General features: G+C 59.3%; 1 protein-coding gene across 1 annotated transcript; it reads right to left on the bottom strand.

Moving 5' to 3' along the window:
• Positions 1-1,555: 1,555 nt before the first annotated feature.
• Positions 1,556-13,426, bottom strand: WDR18 (WD repeat domain 18). The gene is made up of 10 exons (XM_054175484.1): positions 13,211-13,426; positions 12,271-12,381; positions 9,561-9,694; positions 8,927-9,068; positions 8,125-8,268; positions 7,227-7,291; positions 6,982-7,106; positions 3,156-3,322; positions 2,122-2,190; positions 1,556-1,838 (listed from the first exon to the last, which is right to left on the bottom strand). The coding sequence occupies exons 1-10, from the start codon at positions 13,418-13,420 to the stop codon at positions 1,707-1,709; spliced, it is 1,299 nt and encodes a 432-aa protein (XP_054031459.1). The 5' UTR covers positions 13,421-13,426; the 3' UTR covers positions 1,556-1,706.
• Positions 13,427-19,201: the final 5,775 nt, after the last annotated feature.

Raw genomic sequence — 19,201 nt, 5'->3', positions numbered from 1 at the left:
ATAGAGGCAGGAAGGGATCCAGGGGAGACTCCCTCCAGCCCCATAGAGGCAGGAAGGGATCCAGGGGAGACTCCCTCCAGCCTCACAGGGACAGGAAGGGATCCAGGGGAGTCTCCCTCCAGCCTCACAGGGACAGGAAGGGATCCAGGAGAGTCTCCCTCCAGCCTCACAGGGACAGGAAGGGATCCAGGAGAGTCTCCCTCCAGCCTCACAGGGACAGGAAGGGATCCAGGGGAGACTCCCTCCAGCCTCACAGGGACAGGAAGGGATCCAGGGGAGACTCCCTCCAGCCTCACAGGGACAGGAAGGGATCCAGGGGAGACTCCCTCCAGCCTCACAGGGACAGGAAGGGATCCAGGGGAGACTCCCTCCAGCCTCACAGGGACAGGAAGGGATCCAGGGGAGACTCCCTCCAGCCTCACAGGGACAGGAAGGGATCCAGGGGACTCTCCCTCCAGCCCCACAGGGACAGGAAGGGATCCAGGGGACTCTCCCTCCAGCCCCACAGGGACAGGAAGGGATCCAGGGGACTCTCCCTCCCTCTCTGCAGGGTGCTGGACGGACTCGAAGGGGATCCCTGGGCCTCACCTTCCAGCTCCCTGGGGACAGAGGGACTGAGGAGGGTGGCTGTGTGGGGCTGGTGTGTAGAGAAAACCCTCAGGCATCTTTTCACTATAAAAACCAAATCTTTATGTAAAAAATAAACCTAACCAAACCCCCCCCCCAGCCCCTCCCCCCCCCCGCTGCCATGCTCCTGACAATACAAAAGGCCCAGTCCCCAGAACACCCTGAAAACAAAGTTGCTGGATCCAAATATATATAAATTGTCACCTCAGGAGCCTGGCAATAGCACCTTGCTGCCCCCACCCCCCCCAGAGTAGTCAGCCCCCTGCCCCAAACCCACCCCCCCCCACTCCGAGCCCAGGCACCCCCCCTGCCCAGCCCCCTGCCTGCTGGAATCAGGGCAGGGAGGGATGGACAGGGTGGGGGAAATCCCCTCCCTCTTCAGCCCTGGCACCCCAGGAACTCCACTCCCCCCCCGCCTGCCCCCCCAGGAGCTGCTCAGCCTCCTTTGGCCCGAGAGCAGAGCCAGGTCCCAGCAGGAGCCTGGCTGCAGGCGGTGAGGCAGCGCCGGCCGGAAGGAGGGCTCCAAAATCCAATCTCAGCCCAGCATGAAGAGCAACAAACCCAAAGGAAACCCAACCCCAAACCACTTTTCTGTCTGCACTGCAGGGTCAGGCAAAGAAAAGAAGCAAACCCCCAAAGAGGAGCAGGGGGAGAGATGGGGGAAAAGGTCCTGAACCCCTCCCCGGGTGCCGGCGCCGCCGCTCCGCGCCTGCCCTGCCGGCACCCAGCAGCCGCTCGGGGTGCGAACCGTCCCCCTCCTGTCCCACCCGTGGCAGCCCTGGCACCCCCAGGCTGCTCTCAGTCCCGTGGCCCTCAGGCTGCTCTCAGCCCTGGCACCCCCAGGCTGCTCTCAGTCCCGTGGCCCTCAGGCTGCTCTCAGCCCTGCGGCCCCCAGGCCGCTCTCAGTCCCGTGGGCCCGGGGGGGAGGGACGCCAGGGCCGAAGCCGCCGCGGCGAGCGCCGGCGCCCAGGAGAGCCAGGCGTGGGCACCCCGTGCCCGAGGGCAGCTGGATCTTCCCCAGGAGCTGGGCAGGGAGAGGCAGAGGGGGTGTGAGGGCAGGGGGTGCCTCCTCCTCCTCCTCATTTGGCTGGCTTGGTGATGATGCGGGCGGAGAAGTCGAAGAGGTTCTTGTTGATCTTGCGCAGGGTGCTGACCTCCTCCTCCAGCTCGCTCACCTGGATGGTCAGATGCTCCTGGTCACCCACCAGGTTCTGCAGCCAGGAGAACACCACAGGAAGCAAACAAACAAACAAACAAACAGGAAGTCAGGGATGTGGGGCTGGGGAGGCTGTTTCTCTCCCCCCCACCCCCCCAGCAGCAGGGAATCCCAGAACTTTGCATCCTCTCTCTCTCCTCCAAGCACAGCTCCTCCTGCCTACACCCCCGGCAAGCTCCAGGGCTGCTTCCTCCCCATCCCCAGCCTGCCCAGGGGTCAGCTGAAGAGGGGATGGGCTGGGACAGAGAAGGATATGAGCCCCTGGAGCAGCCCCTCACCTTTTCCCTTGTTGAGTACATCTGGGTGTACATCTTCTCAGCCTTCTCCAGGTAGCTCTCCCCAGACTCCTGCAGGGACCAGACGAAAGGGATGGATTCAGAAGACCCAGGAACCTCTCTCCCAGCGCCCCTGGGCAGGGCTCCCCACCCAACACCCAGCCCCAGCCTGAACCCTGCAGGCTCCATCCAAGCCTGCAGCACCAGCAGAGCCTGGCTGGAGCTGCAGCACCTTTCCAAACCAGAGGCTGTCACCTCCACGACACCAAAAGCCATCCATCAGCCATGGCAGGTCTGTCACCTGCCAGGGCACAGATGCTGACAGAGGAAGGAAGCTCTGGGGCCAGCAGCAGAGCAGCCAGGGAGGGGATGGACCAGCACACAGCAAGCCACCACCTCTGATGGTGCAGGATCCCCCCTGACACCAGGGCTGAGGGACAGCAGTCAGCGGTGGGGGGACAAAAGCAGTGGGGACAGCAGTGCCAGCTCAGCCTGCAGCACAGGGCTGGAAGGACAAATGGCTGCAGCAGCCAGGGCAGGGAGGGGAGCAGGAGCAGGGTTCAGTGTGCCAGAGAAAGCTGCTTGGGGGGTGGGGGGCAAAGCTGCTGAGTGGGGGGGTCCTGACAGGCAGGGTTGTGGGCAGGGCAGAGCTGCAACGACCTCCAGAGCCACCCAGCATCACTGGGGTGATTCCAAAGGGACACCCTGAGCCCCAGCTAGGACTCTGCTCCTCTTCCTCTTCCAGAGCTGACAGCAGCCCAGGCAGAGCCCAGGGCAGAGCCCAGGCAGAGCCCAGAGCAGCCCAGGCAGAGCCCAGAGCAGAGCCCAGAGCAGCCCAGGCAGAGCCCAGGGCAGAGCCCAGGGCAGCACTTCTCTGCCTGCTCCCTGCCTGCTCGGCTCCCCCCACAGTTAACTCCTTAACCCCACTGCAATCCCGCTGCTGCAGCTGGAGGGGACCCCCTGCACCCTCGAGCACAGGCTGCCCCCCAAGCCTGAGCCCCACCTGCCCCTGCCCAGCAGCCAGCTGGGGCCAGTACCTGCTGGTGGAGGCCGAGGCGCAGGGTCACCCCCTCGCCGCCCTGCTCCTCGCCGCTCTCGGTGCCGTGCAGGTGCCTGCTGAACTTGGGCAGGGGGATGCTGGGCTTCCCATCAGGGTTGAACATGTTGGCTGGGGCCAGCACGATGAAGGCATTTGTCACAGGGCCTGGCAGGGGGGTGGGGACAGCAGGAAGGGACAGGTCAGAATTCTCCTGGCTCCAGCAAGGGGTTTCCCCCCACCCCCTCCCTGCCCCTCTTGCCTGGCAGAGGGCACAGAGCTCCTCCTGCCTTCCTCCCCAGCAGCTGGGGGAGCAGCAGAGCCTTCCCCTTCCCAGTGCTTGGCAGTGGGGAGCAGCAAGGGGCAGGCAGCTGGGGGAGGAGTGGGGCGGCTCAGGAGTCCTCTGCAGAAGCAGCCAAGCCAGCAGCTGTCTCCTGCAATGATCTATCACACACACTCTCCTTTGGCACAGCTAATGAGCACTTTAATTACTGCCTTTACCCACACAGGCTGCTGCTTTCTGTCAGCAGCCCCCTTCCACCTCCCTCCAGCCCTTCCCAACCCGTGTGGACTGCTCCTGCTGCCCCCCCAGAGCTCTCCCTGTCAGACACAGAGACCCCTCCAGCCCTTCCCAACCCGTGTGGACTGCTCCTGCTGCCCCCCACACACACCTCCAAACCCCTCCCTGTCAGACACAGGGACCCTCACCCCACCCCAGCACCCCTCAGGCCTGTGTGTGAGCAGAGCAGCTTGGTGACCACCAGGAAACCCCTGAGCATCCATCTTCCCCTGGCAGCACTTGGCAGCACACAGGGAAAGGTTAAAAGGATCCAGGTGCACCTGAGGCTGCTGCAGCACCCACCCAGCATCCTCCAAAGGGTGCAGGATGAGGGAGGGAAGCTGGCAGGGAGGGCACCCCGAGGGACTTGGAGCTACCTGAGGCTTTCAGAGGAGATGGCTGAAAGCAGCTCAGATGCAGGCAAGGGCTCCCTCACCACCACCTCCCTCTTCAGCCAGAGCAGAGCCTGCTCTGAAGCTCGGTCTTCCTGGGAGCCAAGGGCTGGATCCCACCAGAGGCTCCACCAAATGCTCAGCCTAGAAGCTGCTCTGCCTGCAGAGAGCCCAGGCTGGCCCTGGAGCTGCCCTCTGCCCACAGCCTGCTGTAACCAACCCTCTGCTTTGCTTCTGCTCCCTCCCTCCAGACAAGATGCTTGCTGCTGCTTATGAATCCATTAGTGAGATTAACACTGCTGGGTCACCAGCAGCTCCAGGAGCAATGGGAAAGGGGCAAGAGAGGGAGAGGAGGGAAAAGCTAACTCAGGAAGTAGCCTACAGATGCCCAAACCTGGTCACCAGCCAGGCACAGAGACCCCTCACCCCCAGCCCAGCTCAGAGCCTGCTGCAGATGCAAGTCCTGTCCAAGCCCATGGTGGGTGACACCCTGCCAGTGTGAGCAGAGGGACTGGGGCTTACCCTGGGGAGAATAAAGCAGCCAGCTGCCCAGCTTGGCAGCTGCTGGCAGGAGAGCCCTGCTGGAGCAGCCTGCAGTGGCCCTGCCCCAGGGGGTGGTCTGTGCCCTGGTGTCTGCAGAGGATGGAGCTTGCCTGACAGGGGCCTGGAGGGCTGTTGGGGCAGTGCTGGCAAGAGGACTGGGGAGCACTGGCACCCAGCCTCAGCCCAGAGGGCTCCTGGGTCCCCTTGCAGAGGTGCCAGCCACAGTGGGTGAGGAGGAGCAGCCCTGCCTTGCCCAGCACAGTGACAGAGCAGCAGCCCAGTTCCTCCAAGCCCATCTGCCTGCCCATGCCCTGCCCACCCCCACCAAGGACAAGCCAACCTTGCTGGGAAAGCCTCTGCCTGCCCTGCCCTGCAGCCAGGCTCCTCTGGAGCCCTCAGCCACCCTCCAGCCCCTCTGATCTATTTGCAGCACCACAGAGGGGGAAGCAGGGGCAGTGGTTGCTGCCTTGCCCTCAGCTGCCTGCTCTGGCCCCTAAGCAGAGGGCCCTGGGCCCAGAGGCTGCTGTCATGTCACCATGGCACAAAAGCCTTTGTCATCTCTGCCCTGGGCAAGGGCTCAGGATGGTGCTGGAGGGCTGGCAGCAGGGAACAGACCTTGCTCAGGGCTCCCATCCCTGCTAGGGGGGGTGATGAGAGAGGCCAAGGGGAGATGGGGACCTGCTGGAAAGCAGCACTGCAGGGAACTCCTGGCCCCAGTGAGGTGAAGGCTGCTGAAGAGAGGCAGCAGTGGGGCAGGAGCTGCAGAGCTGTGGATGTAGGGAGGCTGCAGGGAGCCTGTGCTCTGGGGTACCTCTCCCTGGTGGTAGCCTCCCCTCACCCACCCCACAGCTCCCACCCTGCACATGGGCAGGGGCAGGGTGGCACCGGTGCCAGGGCTGCCAGGGCAGCCAAATCCCTGCCTGCAGGAAGCAGCAAGCCAGGGGAGGCTGCAGCAGAGCACCCACACCTCATGCTCCAGGCCCCCCCAGCACAGCAGCAGGGTCAGCCCAGTCCTGCTCCTCATGGGAAGGGCTTGGGTCCATCTGTACTCCCCTGCAGCTTCCAGGAGGGTTTTGATGCCAGGCTGGCAGAGGAAGCTTGGCCCCCACTGCCTTGGATGACTCAGCCCAGAGTTTGTCTGCTTTCCCCCTCCCACTGCCAGTGGAGCAAGGCTGGCTGGGCACTGCAGTAGGTCCTCATTAGAAACAGTCCTTGGCAGCCACAGGAGGAAAGGGGCTGCAGCAGGCTGGCTCTCAGCCACTGCCCTGAGCAGCAGCTCAGCAACCCCTGTCCAGCACCACAGAGGAAGAGGCTCTGACCTTCACCCCTGAACACCTTCTGGGAGGGTTTGGGGAGAGCAGTGCTGCCAAGCCCACTGGTAACAGACTGGAGACCACCACAGGCAGCCAGAAATCCAAGCAGCAGCTCCAAGAGCAGCAGGAGGGGGAAGCCATCCCCTCCCTGGTGGGAGCCTGGCAGGGTTTGTTTGCATGATTTCTGGGAGCCATCAGCCTGAGAGCACAAACACTGCTTAGCTCAGACTCATTTCAGGCCCAATCAGCTGCTGGGTGCTCCTTGGCTGGCAGCCTCCTCTCCAGACACCTCCTCCCCAGGCCTTGGGGGTGCATGTGGTGCAACTGCTCCCTCTGGAAAGCAAGGAGGAAGTTCCTGGATGTCCTCAGTGACAGGGTGAAATCTGTGACTCATTCCCTGCCAGCACACAGAGGCCTTGGTAACAGACAGGGGCCAAGAGCAAACCACTGCTCCAGACACCTGAGGTGGCCCTAATGCCTCTGCCCTTCCCAGAGGGCTGCAGCACCTCTCCTCTGAGGACAGGCTGGGAGAGCTGGGGCTGCTCAGCCTGGAGGAGGGAAGGCTCTCCAGGGAGACCTTAGAGCTGCATAGCAGTGTCTGAAGGGGACCTCCAGGCAGGCTGGGGAGGGGCTGTGCAGGAGGGGCTGCAGGCTGAGGGGCAGTGGTTTGGAACTGGAGCAGAGCAGGGTTGGAAGCTCTGCACAGTGAGGGTGGGCAGACACTGGCACAGGTCACCCAGGGAGGTGGCTGAGGCTCCATCCCTGGAGACATTCAAGATGGAACTTGCTGTGTGCCTGAGCAGCCTGCCCTAGCTGGGAGCTGGCCCTGCAGGCTGCAGGGGGGGCAGGGCTTGGCCAGGCTGCCCTCGGAGGCTCCCTCCCAGCCTGCTGCCAGCTGTGGCGCAGGGAGGCAAGCGGCGGAGAACCCCCTCCGGGGGCCAGGGCAGGGGGGGCAGAGGCAGGCAGCCTTTGGCAGCTGAGGAGGAAGGGGGAGCAGGGCAGGGCAGGGCTGTGCCTCACCTTTGTGATTCATTGTCTTGAGGCACTGCTTGCTCTGGATGTCCCACAGCCGGACGGTTTCGTCGTGCGAGCCGGAGAGCAGCAGGCTGCCGTCGGTGGACACCGACAGGCAGGTCACCTGGTTCCTGCAGCGGGCAAGAGGCTCTCTCTTAAACTCAGCATGACCCCAGGGCTGCCCAGCAGCTGCTGAGGTGGGCAGACAGGGCAGGTTCAACACCCTTGGGCGGGTGGGGCAGCTCCTTCACCTGTGTCCTTTGAAGACCTTCCCCTGCTCCCGCTCCGGCTGGAAGGTCCGGTCCCTCTGCACCGGCTGGGAGGGAGAGAGAGAGGCTGCAATTGAGCAAGACTGAGGCCAGCAGGGTCATCCCTGAGTCTGGAGGGGGCAGAGGAGGCACAGAGGAACCCAGCAGGGTCATCCCTGAGTCTGGAGGGGGCAGAGAGGACACAGAGGAACCCAGCAGGGTCATCCCTGAGTCTGGAGGGGGCAGAGGAGGCACAGAGGAACCCAGCAGGGTCATCCCTGAGTCTGGAGGGGGAAGAGGAGGCACAGAGAAACCCAGCAGGGTCATCCCTGAGTCTGGAGGGGGCAGAGAGGACACAGGGGAAACCTGGGAAGCCAGCAGGTTCACTCCTGAGTCTGGAGGGGGCAGAGGCACAGAGGAACCCAGCAGGCTCATCCCTGAGTCTGGAGGGGGCAGAGGAGGCACAGAGGAACCCAGCCCCTCTGTCTCTGGAGGGGGCAGAGGAGGCACAGAGGAACCCAGCCCCTCTGTCTCTGGAGGGGGCAGAGGAGGCACAGAGGAACCCAGCCCCTCTGTCTCTGCATGGGGCAGAGGAGGCACAGGGGAACCCAGCCCCTCTGTCTCTGCATGGGGCAGAGGAGGCACAGAGGAACCCAGCCCCTCTGTGTCTGGAGGGGGCAGAGGAGGCACAGAGGAACCCAGCCCCTCTGTCTCTGGAGGGGGCAGAGGAGGCACAGAGGAACCCAGCCCCTCTGTGTCTGGAGGGGGCAGAGGAGGCACAGAGGAACCCAGGCCCTGCCATGCCCCGGCAGGACACGCTGGTCCCAGCAGGGAGGGGACAGCGGCTCAGGGTGCCACATCAGGAGCAGCACTGAGCAGATCTCCAGCCCCAGGTGCTCACCCAGGCACAGAGGTCAACCTGGAAGATGGAGCCATCCATGCCCCCACAGAACATGTGATACTCAGAGAGGTCAAGAGTCACAGCCATGATCCCCACGTCGAAGAGGACGGAGAGCAGGAGCTCCCCCGAGGAGATTTCCCAGAGCTGCAGGCAGAGCAGACAGGAGAATGAATCACAGAATCATCCAGGCCGAGTCCAACCTTGCACCCAGCACCTCCCTGACCACCAGAGTGTGTCCCCAGGTGCCACAGCTACTTGCTCTGTGAACACCTAGGGGCTGACACGTTAATGGCAGGGCTGGAAGAACGCCGGCCCGAGCTGGGGGCATCCCTGGCATCTCCTCCTTTGCCACAGGCAGGGGAACCAAGTCTCAGGAGGAGCTGCAGCAGAACTCAGGATCAGCCTCTTTGTCACCATAAGACCACAGGTTTCCCAGGCAGCTCCAAAGTGGCCCTTACCTCCCTCCCAAGCCCATCCTGGCCCCCGGGGCGGGAGGAGAAGGCTGCAGGCTGCTCCCTGAGACGGCAGCACCGGAGCTGACCCCAACGCTGCCAGGAGCAGAGGGACTGCAAAGCAGGCAGAGAGAGGCCCAGCCCCAGGGCAGGTGCAGAGAAACTGCTGCTGTTTGGAGCTGAAGGAGCCCATTAGGTCTGGCAGCTCTGACTCATCAGAGAGACAGCCAAGAAATTCAGCTGCTGCAAGCCTGCTGGGCAGCTCTGCTGCAGCCCAGCAGAGACTCTGCTGGAACCCTGCAGGCCCCACGTGTCCCCCACCTTGCTGGAGGCACAGAGCTGAGCCTTACCTTTGCTGTCTGGTCAAGGGAAGCTGTGGCAGCTCGTGCCAAGGGCCCCCCAAAGCCACAGCACAGATCTGTGATGGGGAGGCTGTGCCGGGACCAGACGTGGCGAGGGTCAGGGATCTGGGAGGGCTCTGCCTGCAGCACGCTGTGGGGAGAGCAGAGATGGGGCTGGCACAGGCAAAGGTGGCAGGGAGGAGAGCTGCCCAAGGCTCTGCCTCCCCCAGGCTGCCCCTCCTGCCTGCAAGGAGCAGGCAGGACACAGGAGGGAGGGAAGGATGAAGGCCACTGCTGAGCTTCCCATCCCAGAGGGGACAGAGAGCTCAGCTGCCACCAGCAGGGAAAGGGCAGGATGCAGCCTGGGTCACGCAGGGAGAAGAGGTCAGAGCCATATGCCACAGGCTTGGGCAACTTGGGTGAGGCACCAGGAAAAGCCTCTCTGGCCAGCAGCAGTGAAGGGCTGCCCCAGGAGGGCCCAGGCTCTCAGCAGGCTTTACCAGCAGCTTAGATTTGGGCTTAGCCAGAGCTGATTCCACCCCCAGGAAGTGGAGGCTGATCTCTTCTTCTAATATTCCTCACCCAGATGCTTCCTGGCCCCAGCAGGAAAGGGTCAGGACCCCCTCTGTGGGCCACTCTTTACCTGTAAAGGTTCCACACCAGGGCCAGACAGTCCTTTGCCCCCGAGAGGAAGTGGCTGCTGTCGTCAGTGAAGCAGAGGCAGGTGAGGTCCTGGTAGTGTCGGTTCAGGATGGCCAGGAGGTTCCCATTGGAGACCTGAGGCAAAGGGAAGGGCAAGGGAATTAAGAAAGGAGCACTGGGGTGAAAAGCTGGCAGGTTGTGCCAACCCTGAGAGGCCACTGGTGCCTCTCTGATGGAGGTGCAAGCAGAGCTGCTTGTGCCTGAAGGTAAACCCTGGATCCCAGAGCTGCTGAGGGTGGGAGAGACCCCTAAGCCCACCCAGTGCAGCCACTCACCCACAGCTCACCACCCCACCAGTGCCACTGAACCACTGATCCACATGCACACAGCTTTTAAACCCCTCCAGGGATGGTGGCTCCACCACCTCCCTGGGCAGCCTCTTCCAGTGCCTGGGCAGCCTTGCTGGGGGTAGGGGGGGGAACTTTCCTCCTAATACAGGAAATCTTTCCTCAACCCAGCAGAAGGCAGCTTGGAGAGGTCCTCCTGGCCCCAAGAGCTCTGGAAGCCAGTGATGCCAGTGCCATTCCTCCAGTCCAGACACAGATCTCCTCTTCACTGTGAAGGTTCAGGTGGTTTCTTCCCCTCTCCCACGAGACAGCAGCAGGAGGGCACAAAGCTGCAGGAGGCTCCGTGGCCCCTCCAAGGCTTTGCTGCACTCCAGCACAGCTGCACCACCTTGGGCCAAAGGAGGCTTTAAGGGGGACAAGGAGCTGCCTAAACTCAGAGCTTTCCTTCTTAAAAGGCAACACTGGGAGGAGGGAGGGAGGGAGGGAGGCAGAGAGGGAGCCCTGTGCAGGAGAACAGAATCAACTCTTTGTCTGTATCCCACCTAAAAATAAACTGCAGCTCAACAGAGAGCAAGAGGCTGCAGCACAGGCACAGAACTCAGGCTTCTGGGCCCATTTAGACTCAGAGAATTGTTTGGGTTGGAAAAGGTCTCCAAGATCATCCAGCCCAACCTTCAACCCAAGCCCACCAAGGCCATCGAGCCGCGGCCCCAAGTGCCAAGGCCACAGGGCTCTGCAAACCCTCCGGGCATGGGGACTCCACCACCTCCCTGGGCAGCCTGTGCCAAGCCCTGACCACTCTGGCAGCACAGAAATTGCTCCTTATCACCAACCCAACCCTCCCCTGGCACAATTCCAGGCCATTTCCTCTCCTTCTATCAGCTGAGCCTAGGGAGCAGAGCCCAACCCCCAGCTCACTGCAGCCTCCTCTCAGGGAGCTGCGGAGAGCAGTGAGGTCTCCCCTCAGCCTCCTCCACACCAAACACCCCCAGCTCCCTCAGCTGCTCTTTCCCAGCCCTGTTCTCCAGACCCTTCCCCAGCTTTGTTGCCCTTCCCTGGCCCTGCTCCAGCCTCTCAATGTCCTTCTTAGAGTGAGGGGCCCAAAACTGAACCCAACATTCAAGGTGCTGCCTCAGTAGGGCTCAGCACAATCACAGCCCCACCCTGGCCACACCATTGCTGATCCAGGCCAGGCCTTCTTGGCCACCTGAGCCCACATCCAGCCCTGTGATGTTTTCCTTGCAGCCTGATCTGGACATGCTGGAGTGTGTCCAGAGAAGGGCCACAAGGATGAGCAGAGGGCTGGAGCTCAGAGAACAGACTGAGGGAGTTGGGGCTGTTCTGTCTGGAGAGGAGAAGGCTCTGAGGAGACCTAATTGTGGCCTTCCAGGATCTGAAGGGGGCTACAAGAAAGCTGGGGAGGGACTTTGGAGGGTGTCAGGGAGGGATAGGACTGGGGGGGATGGAGCAAAACTAGAAATGGGGAGATTGAGATTGGATGTTAGGAAGAAATTCTTCCCCAGGAGGGTGGTGAGAGCCTGGCACAGGTTGCCCAGGGAGGTGGTGGAAGCCTCATCCCTGGAGGTGTTTGCAGCCAGGCTGGAGGTGGCTGTGAGCAACCTGCTGTGGTGTGAGGTGTCCCTGCCCATGGCAGGGGGGCTGGAGCTGGCTGAGCCTTGAGGTCCCTTCCAATTCCCTGAGTCTCCCAAGTGCCCACTCCCCTGGCAGGAGGGCAGGGCTGTCACCTGCTCCAGGGCTGGGTGTGGGGAGGCTGGAAAGGGTTCTGCAGGTGAGGCAGAGCAGGGACCAGCTCAGAGCATCACCAGCACAGAGCTCCCACTTGCTGCAGTCCCAGCCCAGCCTCCCTCCCGAGGGCTTCTCTTCCATCAGGCACATTTGAAGAAGACAAATCTGATGAATTAAGACAGAGCCACCCACACAACACAGCTGAGAAACTCCCCCAGGATGGAGAGCATTCCAGGTTAGCTATCACTGTGTTCCAATCCCAGGGTTCAGAACCAGCCTGTTCTCCTTTTTGCCTGGTCACAGTGCTCAGAAGCCAGCAAGGTCCTCAGAGAAACACACCACTGACTGAAGAAGAGGATGGTGAGCAGAGCATGGTGCTCTCTGCAGACACAACTCAAGCATTTGGCTAAAACATGGGGAAGGAAAACTGGGTCTTGTGTTTCTCCTCTGAGGAAGCAACTCCTGAGCCCTGGGGCATCTGGGGCAGGTTGGAAAGAGCCTGCACCCACTGTGGAGACCAGACCACGTGGATTTACCAGCAGCTGAGGGGACAGGGGCACTTGCTACCTGTCCAGGGTGTGAATCTCTGCCTCCCCACACAGCAGGCAGCCTCCTCACCTCCCACAGGTAGATGCTCTCAGCAACCCCAGCCAAGATGTAGAGCCCGTTGGGGGAAGCTGTCAGGCAGGTCACTGGCCCAGGGCAAATGATCTTCTGCTGCAGCTGGTCCTGAGGGCAGAAAGAACACAGTGGCTGTTCAGTGTGGGCTGGAGAATGGGAAGCAGAGAGAAACAAGGCCCCAGTTCAGGTGGGATTGGCCCCATCAGGGAAGACACAGCTGCAGCTGCCTGTGCTTGAGCTGTGTCCTCAACCCACAGCAGCACCACCACCATGCTTCAGTCAATGCCAAAGAGGAAGATGATGGAGGAGCATGGCTGGGGACATAGGGGCCTGGATGGGAGCTCCAAGCTGATCCCTCCCTGCAGAAACACCTTTCCTGATGGTTCCTGTGGGGCTGGCCAGGATCCACAGGAGAGGAGCTGGGCCTTACAGGATCCATGAACCCAGGGGAAGGTGCAAGCAGGTCTTCCCATAGACTAGGGGCTCAGGGCATCACTGAGGGGGGTTCTGTGGAGAGTGGGATGTCAGGGATCCACCTGTAGTGATGAGAGTCAGTACAGGGGGGCTAAGAGTCTGACCACAGTGGAGGCTCTCCATGGAGAGAGGGGGTCAAGAGGTGGTCTGACCACGGTGGGGGGTTGTCCATGGGCAGAAGAGCCACAGGCAGGGGCCTGACAGTAGAGACCTGGGGTCTCCACGGAAAGAGGCCACGGGGGTTCTGCTCATGGGGAGGGTCCCTGTGGAGAGAGAGGCCATGCTGGGGTCTGACCGTAGGGTCCGGGGGTCTCCACGAGCAGAAAGGCCTTCCCCACAGAGACGAGCGGCCTCCCAGTAGAGAGCCCCTGGCTCATCCCCACAGGACCGGGGCGTCCTTCCACGGGGCCTGGAGCCTCCCTCCAGAACCGAGGCCTCCCGGGCCCACCCGCCGCGCCGGTACCTTCCTCTGGAGCTCCCAGACGTTGATGTAGCTCTTGCCGAGCTGGGCCCCCAGCAGGTGCTCGCCGCCCAGCAGCGCCAGCCCGCGGGGCCCGCTGTTGCCGCCGCGGTAACCGGGCAGGGCGGAGCCCGTGTGCAGCTCCCAGACCGAGCAGTTGCAGAGCGGCCCGGCGGCGTCCGACACCAGCGCCACCTCCATGGGCGCCGCCATCTTCGCGGTCCGCCAGGGCCAGAGAGAGCGCAGCGGCCGCCTAGAGCGCCGCCCTCCCGCCGCCTGGAGCCCCGCCCACGCCCCCCGCCGCCCGCCGCCCGGCCAATCACCAGCGGCGCTGCCCCGGCCGCGCGGCTGCGCGGGGCGAGAGCTGCCCGCACGCGACAGGAAGCTCAGCAGGCTTCGCCGCGGCCCGGCCCGGGATGGGAGACCGCGAGCGGCTCCTGGGCGCAACTGCGGCCCCGTGGTGACCATGTAGACCCCGAGCACCCCGTGATCACCCTGTATCTTTGTGGGGACCACATAGCACCTATGGACACTCCATAGGGACCCCACGAACATCTCACAGCCCTATAGGGACCCCATAGACACCTCAGCCCTGTGGACACACCACAGACACCCTACAGCCCTATGGACACCCCATGAACATCCTACAGCCCTGTAGGTCTCCCCTGAGCCTCCTCTTCTCCAGGCTAAGCAACCCCAGCTCCCTCAGCCTCTCCTCACAGGGCTGTGCTCCAGACCCCTCCCCAGCTTTGTTGCCCTTCTCTGGACACCTTCCAGCAGCTCAACATCTTTCCTAAACTGAGGAGCCCAGAACTGGACACAGGACTCAAGCTGTGGCCTAACCAGTGCTGAGCACAGGGCAGGATGAGCTCCCTGCTCCTGCTGGCCACACTGTTCCTGATGCAGCCCAGGATGCCATCGGCCTTCTTGGCCCCTTGGGCACACTGCTGGCTCCTGTTCAGCCTACTATCAACCACTACCCCCAGGTCCCTTTTCTGCCTGGCTGCTCTCAGCCACTCTGCCCCCAGCCTGCAGCCCTGCCTGGGGTTGCTGTGGCCGACGTGCAGCCCCTGGCACTTGGCTGCGTTCAGTCTCCTGCCCTTGGCCTCTGCCCATCTGCCCAGCCTGGCAAGGTCCCTCTGCAGAGCTCTCCTGCCCTCTAACAGCTCAACTCCTGCCCCTCAGCTTGGTGCCATCTGCACCTGTTGAGCAGCCCCCCAGGGCCTGCCCTGCCGGCTGGTGTGTAGAACCTGGCCCACGCTGGAGAGCCTCCCGGGCATCTCCCCCTTTCCTCCCCCACCCTCATCCCAGGCCCAAGAAATCTGAGCCCAGATTTTCTTTCCATTTTAAAATGGTTTTTTTTTTTGTTTGTTTGTTTGTTTTTTTTAATGATTTTTATTACTTTTTTTTTCCTTTTCATATTTCATCAACTTTACAGGGTTACAACTGTCTTAAATATTCTGAAGCTTAAATACAATCTGTATAATAATGTTATAAAATGTAAACTTTTCAGTGGTTTTCTTTCTTTCTTTTTTTTTTTTTGCTTTTTATTTTATCTCTCTTTTTTTTTTTCCCCTCCTCTTTATTATTTTTTTCTCTTTATTATTTAATAATCAAAACAACAACAACAACAAAAAAAAAACAACACCCCCACCCCGCCCCCCCCAAAAAAAAAAAGGTTTTAGGTGTTTTTTTCTTTTCTTTTTTTTTCTTCTTTTCAATACCTGAATTGCTTGCAAAACAAACAACAACAACAACAACAAAAAAAAAAAAGCAACTTGAAATATTTCACCTGGGGGGCCCTGGCTGAGCCCAAGGCCTCCACTCTCAGAGGTAGAATGTGGTTTTTATTTTGTTTTTTTGTTTTTTTTTTCTTTTTATTACTTTATTTTAAACTCTTTTATGCTTTTTTTTTTCCTCTTTTTTTTTTTTTCCTTCTTTCTCCTTTTTTTTTTTTTCTTTTTAAAATTTTTTAATAGTTCTTTTATTTTCTTTTTACCTGAGTTAAGTTCTGCAGCTGCAGCCACCCCCATTCCTTTGGTTGGTTGGTTGGTTGGTTGGTTGGTTGGTTGGTTGGTTGGTTGGTTTCCCCTTCCAAATCCCTCCCCAGCAACCCCCCCTCCCCCAAGAAAAACCAAACCAAACAAAACATCTTTAGGTTTGGGGGTGTTGGGATTTGGTTTGGGTTGGGTTTGGGTTTTGGTTTGGGTTGGGTTTTGGTTGGGTTTTGTTTTGGTTTGGGTTTGGGTTTTGGTTTGGGTTGGGTTGGGTTTTGGTTTGGGTTTTGGTTTGGGGTTGGAGTTGGGTTTGGGTTGGATTTGGGTTGGGTTTGGGTTTTGGTTTGGGTTTTGGTTTGGGTTGGGTTGGGTTTTGGTTTGGGTTTTGGTTTGGGGTTGGGTTGGATTTGGGTTGGGTTTGGGGTTGGGTTTGGGTTGGATTTGGGTTGTGTTTGGGTTTTGGTTTGGGTTTTGGTTGGGTTAGGGTTTGGTTTGGGTTTGGGGTTTGGTTTGGGTTTTGGTTGGGTTTGGGTTTGGGTTTTGGTTTGGGTTTTGGTTGGATTTTGGTTGGGTTTGGGGTTTGGTTGGGTTTGGGGTTTGGTTTGGGTTTTGGTTGGATTTTGGTTTGGGGTTGGGTTTGGGTTGGGTTGGGTTGGGGTTTGGTTTGGGTTTTGTTTGGGTTTGGGTTTGGGTTTGGTTTGGGGTTGGGTTTGGGGTTTGGTTTGGTTTGGGTTTGGGTTTTGTTGGATTTTGGTTTGGGTTTTGGGTTGGATTTTGGTTTGGGTTTTGGATTTTGGTTTGGTTTGGGGGGTTTGGGTTTTGGTTTGGTTTGGGTTTTGTTGGATTTTGGTTTGGGTTTTGGATTTTGGTTTGGTTTGGGTTGGGTTTGGGGTTTGCTTTGGGTTGGGTTTTGGGGTTTGGTTTGGTTTGGGTTTGGGGTTTGGTTGGATTTTGGTTTGGGTTGGATTTTTGCCTTCTTTTTTCTTTTAAATTGTTTTTAATTGATATGCCAAAAAAAGAATGCAAATGAAAGCAGAAGGTAATTAATAAGGTCATAACCCCCCCAAAAAAAACCCCAACCCAAACCTCAACAAATAGAGGGTGGGGGAGGGAGGAAGAGGAAAGTGGGATGGGGGGGGAGGATAAAAAGAATTAAACCCAACCCAACCAAGCCAAAATGGTGACTGCACAAATGCAAGGAAACCAAACACCCACCCAGGGCATGAGAAACACTTCCTCCCACCCCCTCAAAGGGTTTTTCCTTGTGGTCAGATGGTTTGGATCCCAATGGGACACACACACCCCCCCCCCCTGCAGACCCCATTCCCTAAAGGAATGACGTCCATGGAGCCATCAAGAAGCATTTCCAGCTTGGGGGGGTGAGGAGGGTGGAGAGGGAGGAGGAAGGAGGAGAGGGAAGAGAGGAAGGAGAGGGAAGAGAGGGAGGAGATAGAGGAGAGGGAGGAGGGGGAGGAGAGGGAGGAGGGGGACAAGGGGGAGGAGGGGAGGGAGAGGGGAAGAGGGAGGAGAGGGAAGAGAGGGAGGAGAGGGAAGAGAGGGAGGGAGGAGAGAGAGGAGAGGGAGGAGAGAGAAGGGGGAGGAGAGGGAGGAAAGGGAAGAGAGGGAGGAGAGGGAGGGAAGGGAGTGGGGGGGAAAGGATGAAAATAAAATCAAAATAAAGCTGGAAAGGCCCCCAAAAAATGTAAATCCCCTGAGATCACCACTTCCCCAACCCCCCCAAAAAGCAAAGAGGAAAGGGGGAAGGAGTTCCAACCAGCGTAGGACCTTCCCCCCCACCCCCTCCTCCTCCAAAAACAAAAGGAATCTTGGGGAAGGAGGGGGGGGAAAGATAAAATAACCCCACCCCACCCCCCCCCAAACCAACCCTCACACCCTGTGCTTGACTGAGGTGGAAACCTGAGGATCTGAGATACCGACTGGAGGAAAGGAGGAGGAGGGAGGGAGGGTGGTTGGGGGCGGGGGTTTGGTTTCGGTATCAGGTCGTGATTGTGTCTCACGCAGATGGGGGTGAAGGGTTGGGGGGGGGGGGGGGGGCTATAAAAAAATGGAAGAAACCCCTGAAGTTTGGTGCTCAGCGAGAAAAATCCTCGGGGCTGCGGGAGGCTCTGGAGGTCCCGAAGGATGCGGCCGCATCCTTCGGGACCTCCAGAGCCTCCCGCAGCCCCTCCCCCCCTCCTCCCTCCTCCCCGCCCCGTTTATCACCCGTATCCTGCTTCGTTTCGGAGGAAAACTGCCCCCAAAATGAGCTTTGCACAGTAGTATTATTATTAAGAGGAGGGGGCTGCCAGCAGCTAGCCCCCACACCCCCCCCCACACACACACTCCCCTCTCCCCCTTAAAAACCTTTGGGGTAAGCCACGAAGGGATGGGGAGGGGGAAGGGAGTCCCGGGGAGGGAGGAGAGAAGGAGCAGAGCTGGTTACCACTAAGAGGAGGGAAGGAAAGGTTTTTCCAAGCTCCCTGGTTGGTTTCTTTTGTTTGTTTGTTTGTTTGTTTTTCCCTGATGAAGACTAAAATAGATCATTTCTGTTAAAAGTTTTGATTTTGGTTTTTTTTTTTCTCTCTCTCTCTTTTCTTTCTTCTTTTTCTTTGCCAACAATAAAATAGAAGCTATTTACAACGACAACGACAGCAACAACAAAAAACCCCCCCCAACAACAATCAAAACAACAACCTCTGAGGATCCCATAATAGCCGGGGGGAGGGGGGGGAAGGGGGGGAGGAAAAAAAACCCTTTTCATCTAAATGAATTTTTAAAAATCTCCTGATTTCTAATTCTTTCTTTCATTTGTTTTCATCTCTTTTGGTTTCTTTTGGGGTTGTTGTTTCCTTTCGAGAGCGCCAGGGGTTGGGGGGGAAGGGGAGGAGGGAGAAGGGAGAGGGAGAGGGGAGGAGGGGGAGAGGTTTCACTAAAGCTCAGCAGGCGTCCCTGCGTCTGTCTGGAGGTAACAAGGAGTTAAAAAATAATAATAACAATAATAATAATAATAATTCTAATAAATGTACAGTGCAAAGTGTGATGTGAGTGAGGTAAAAACGGTCCCGGACCGGCCGCGGCGCGCTGGGACGTCACCGCCGGTGGCTCTGGCAAAACCTTCCCTCCCCCTCCCTGCCCCCGGGCGGGGCTAAAAGCTTTTCTCCTCGCAAAGGAACAACCAACAACGTGAGAACGAGGGCAGAACCTGGCCAGACCCGGCTGAGACACCACTGAGGTCCCAGCCACACCCTGGTGAGACCCCCGGTGAGATCTCAGCCAGAACCTGGTGAGGACCCCACCGAGATCCCGGCTGCGCCCTGGCCAGACCCTGCTGAGACCCCACCGAGATCCCAAACAGACCCTGGCCAGACCCCGGTGAGATCCCAGTGAGATTCCACACAGACCTGAGTGAGACCCCCAGTGAGATCCCAGCCAGACCCCTGGTGAGACCTCAGCGAGATCCCAGATAGACCCTGGTGAGATCCCACTGAGATCCCAGCCAGACCCTGGCCAAACCCTGGTGAGACTCCGCTGAGATGCCAGCCAGACCCTGGTGAGATACCAGTGAGATCCCAGCCAGACCCTGGTGAGATCCCAGCCAGACCCTGGCCAAACCCTGGTGAGACTCCGCTGAGATGCCAGCCAGACCCTGGTGAGATCCCAACAAGATTCCAGCCACACACTGGCCAGACCCTGGTGAGATCCCAGTGAGATTCCAGCCAGACCCTGGTGAGACTGCAGCAAGACCCTGGCCAGAGCCCAGGGAGTCCCCAGCCAGATCCCAGAGAATCCCTGGTAAGATCCTTGCCAGACTCCAGTGAGACACTGGTGAAATCCCAGCCAAACCCTAGCCAGAACCTGGTAAGGCCCTGATCAGATCCCAGCCAGACCCCAGCCAGACCTCGGTGAAATCCTGGCCAGACCCTGGTGAGATCCTGGTGAAATCCCAGCCAGACCCTGGCCAAAAATCCAGTAAGACCCTGGTCAGACTCCAGTCAGA

This window comes from Dryobates pubescens, chromosome 31, assembly GCF_014839835.1.
Source record: "Dryobates pubescens isolate bDryPub1 chromosome 31, bDryPub1.pri, whole genome shotgun sequence".
Classification (NCBI taxonomy): Eukaryota; Metazoa; Chordata; class Aves; order Piciformes; family Picidae; genus Dryobates; species Dryobates pubescens.
The sequence above is the reverse complement of the archived record's forward strand: the minus strand, read 5'-3'. Positions and strand labels throughout refer to the sequence as shown.

What these genes read in the sequence shown, in the direction of transcription:
- WDR18 (XM_054175484.1), bottom strand. Translation starts at nt 13,420, where the DNA reads ATGGCGGCGCCCATGGAGGTGGCGCTGGTGTCGGACGCCGCCGGGCCG. An exon ending in CAAGACAATGAATCACAAAG is followed by an intron (nt 3,323 to 6,981) that starts GTGAGGCACAGC and finishes CCCCCCTGCCAG; the next exon opens with GCCCTGTGACAAATGCCTTC. An exon ending in GCCTCGGCCTCCACCAGCAG is followed by an intron (nt 2,191 to 3,155) that starts GTACTGGCCCCA and finishes TGGTCCCTGCAG; the next exon opens with GAGTCTGGGGAGAGCTACCT.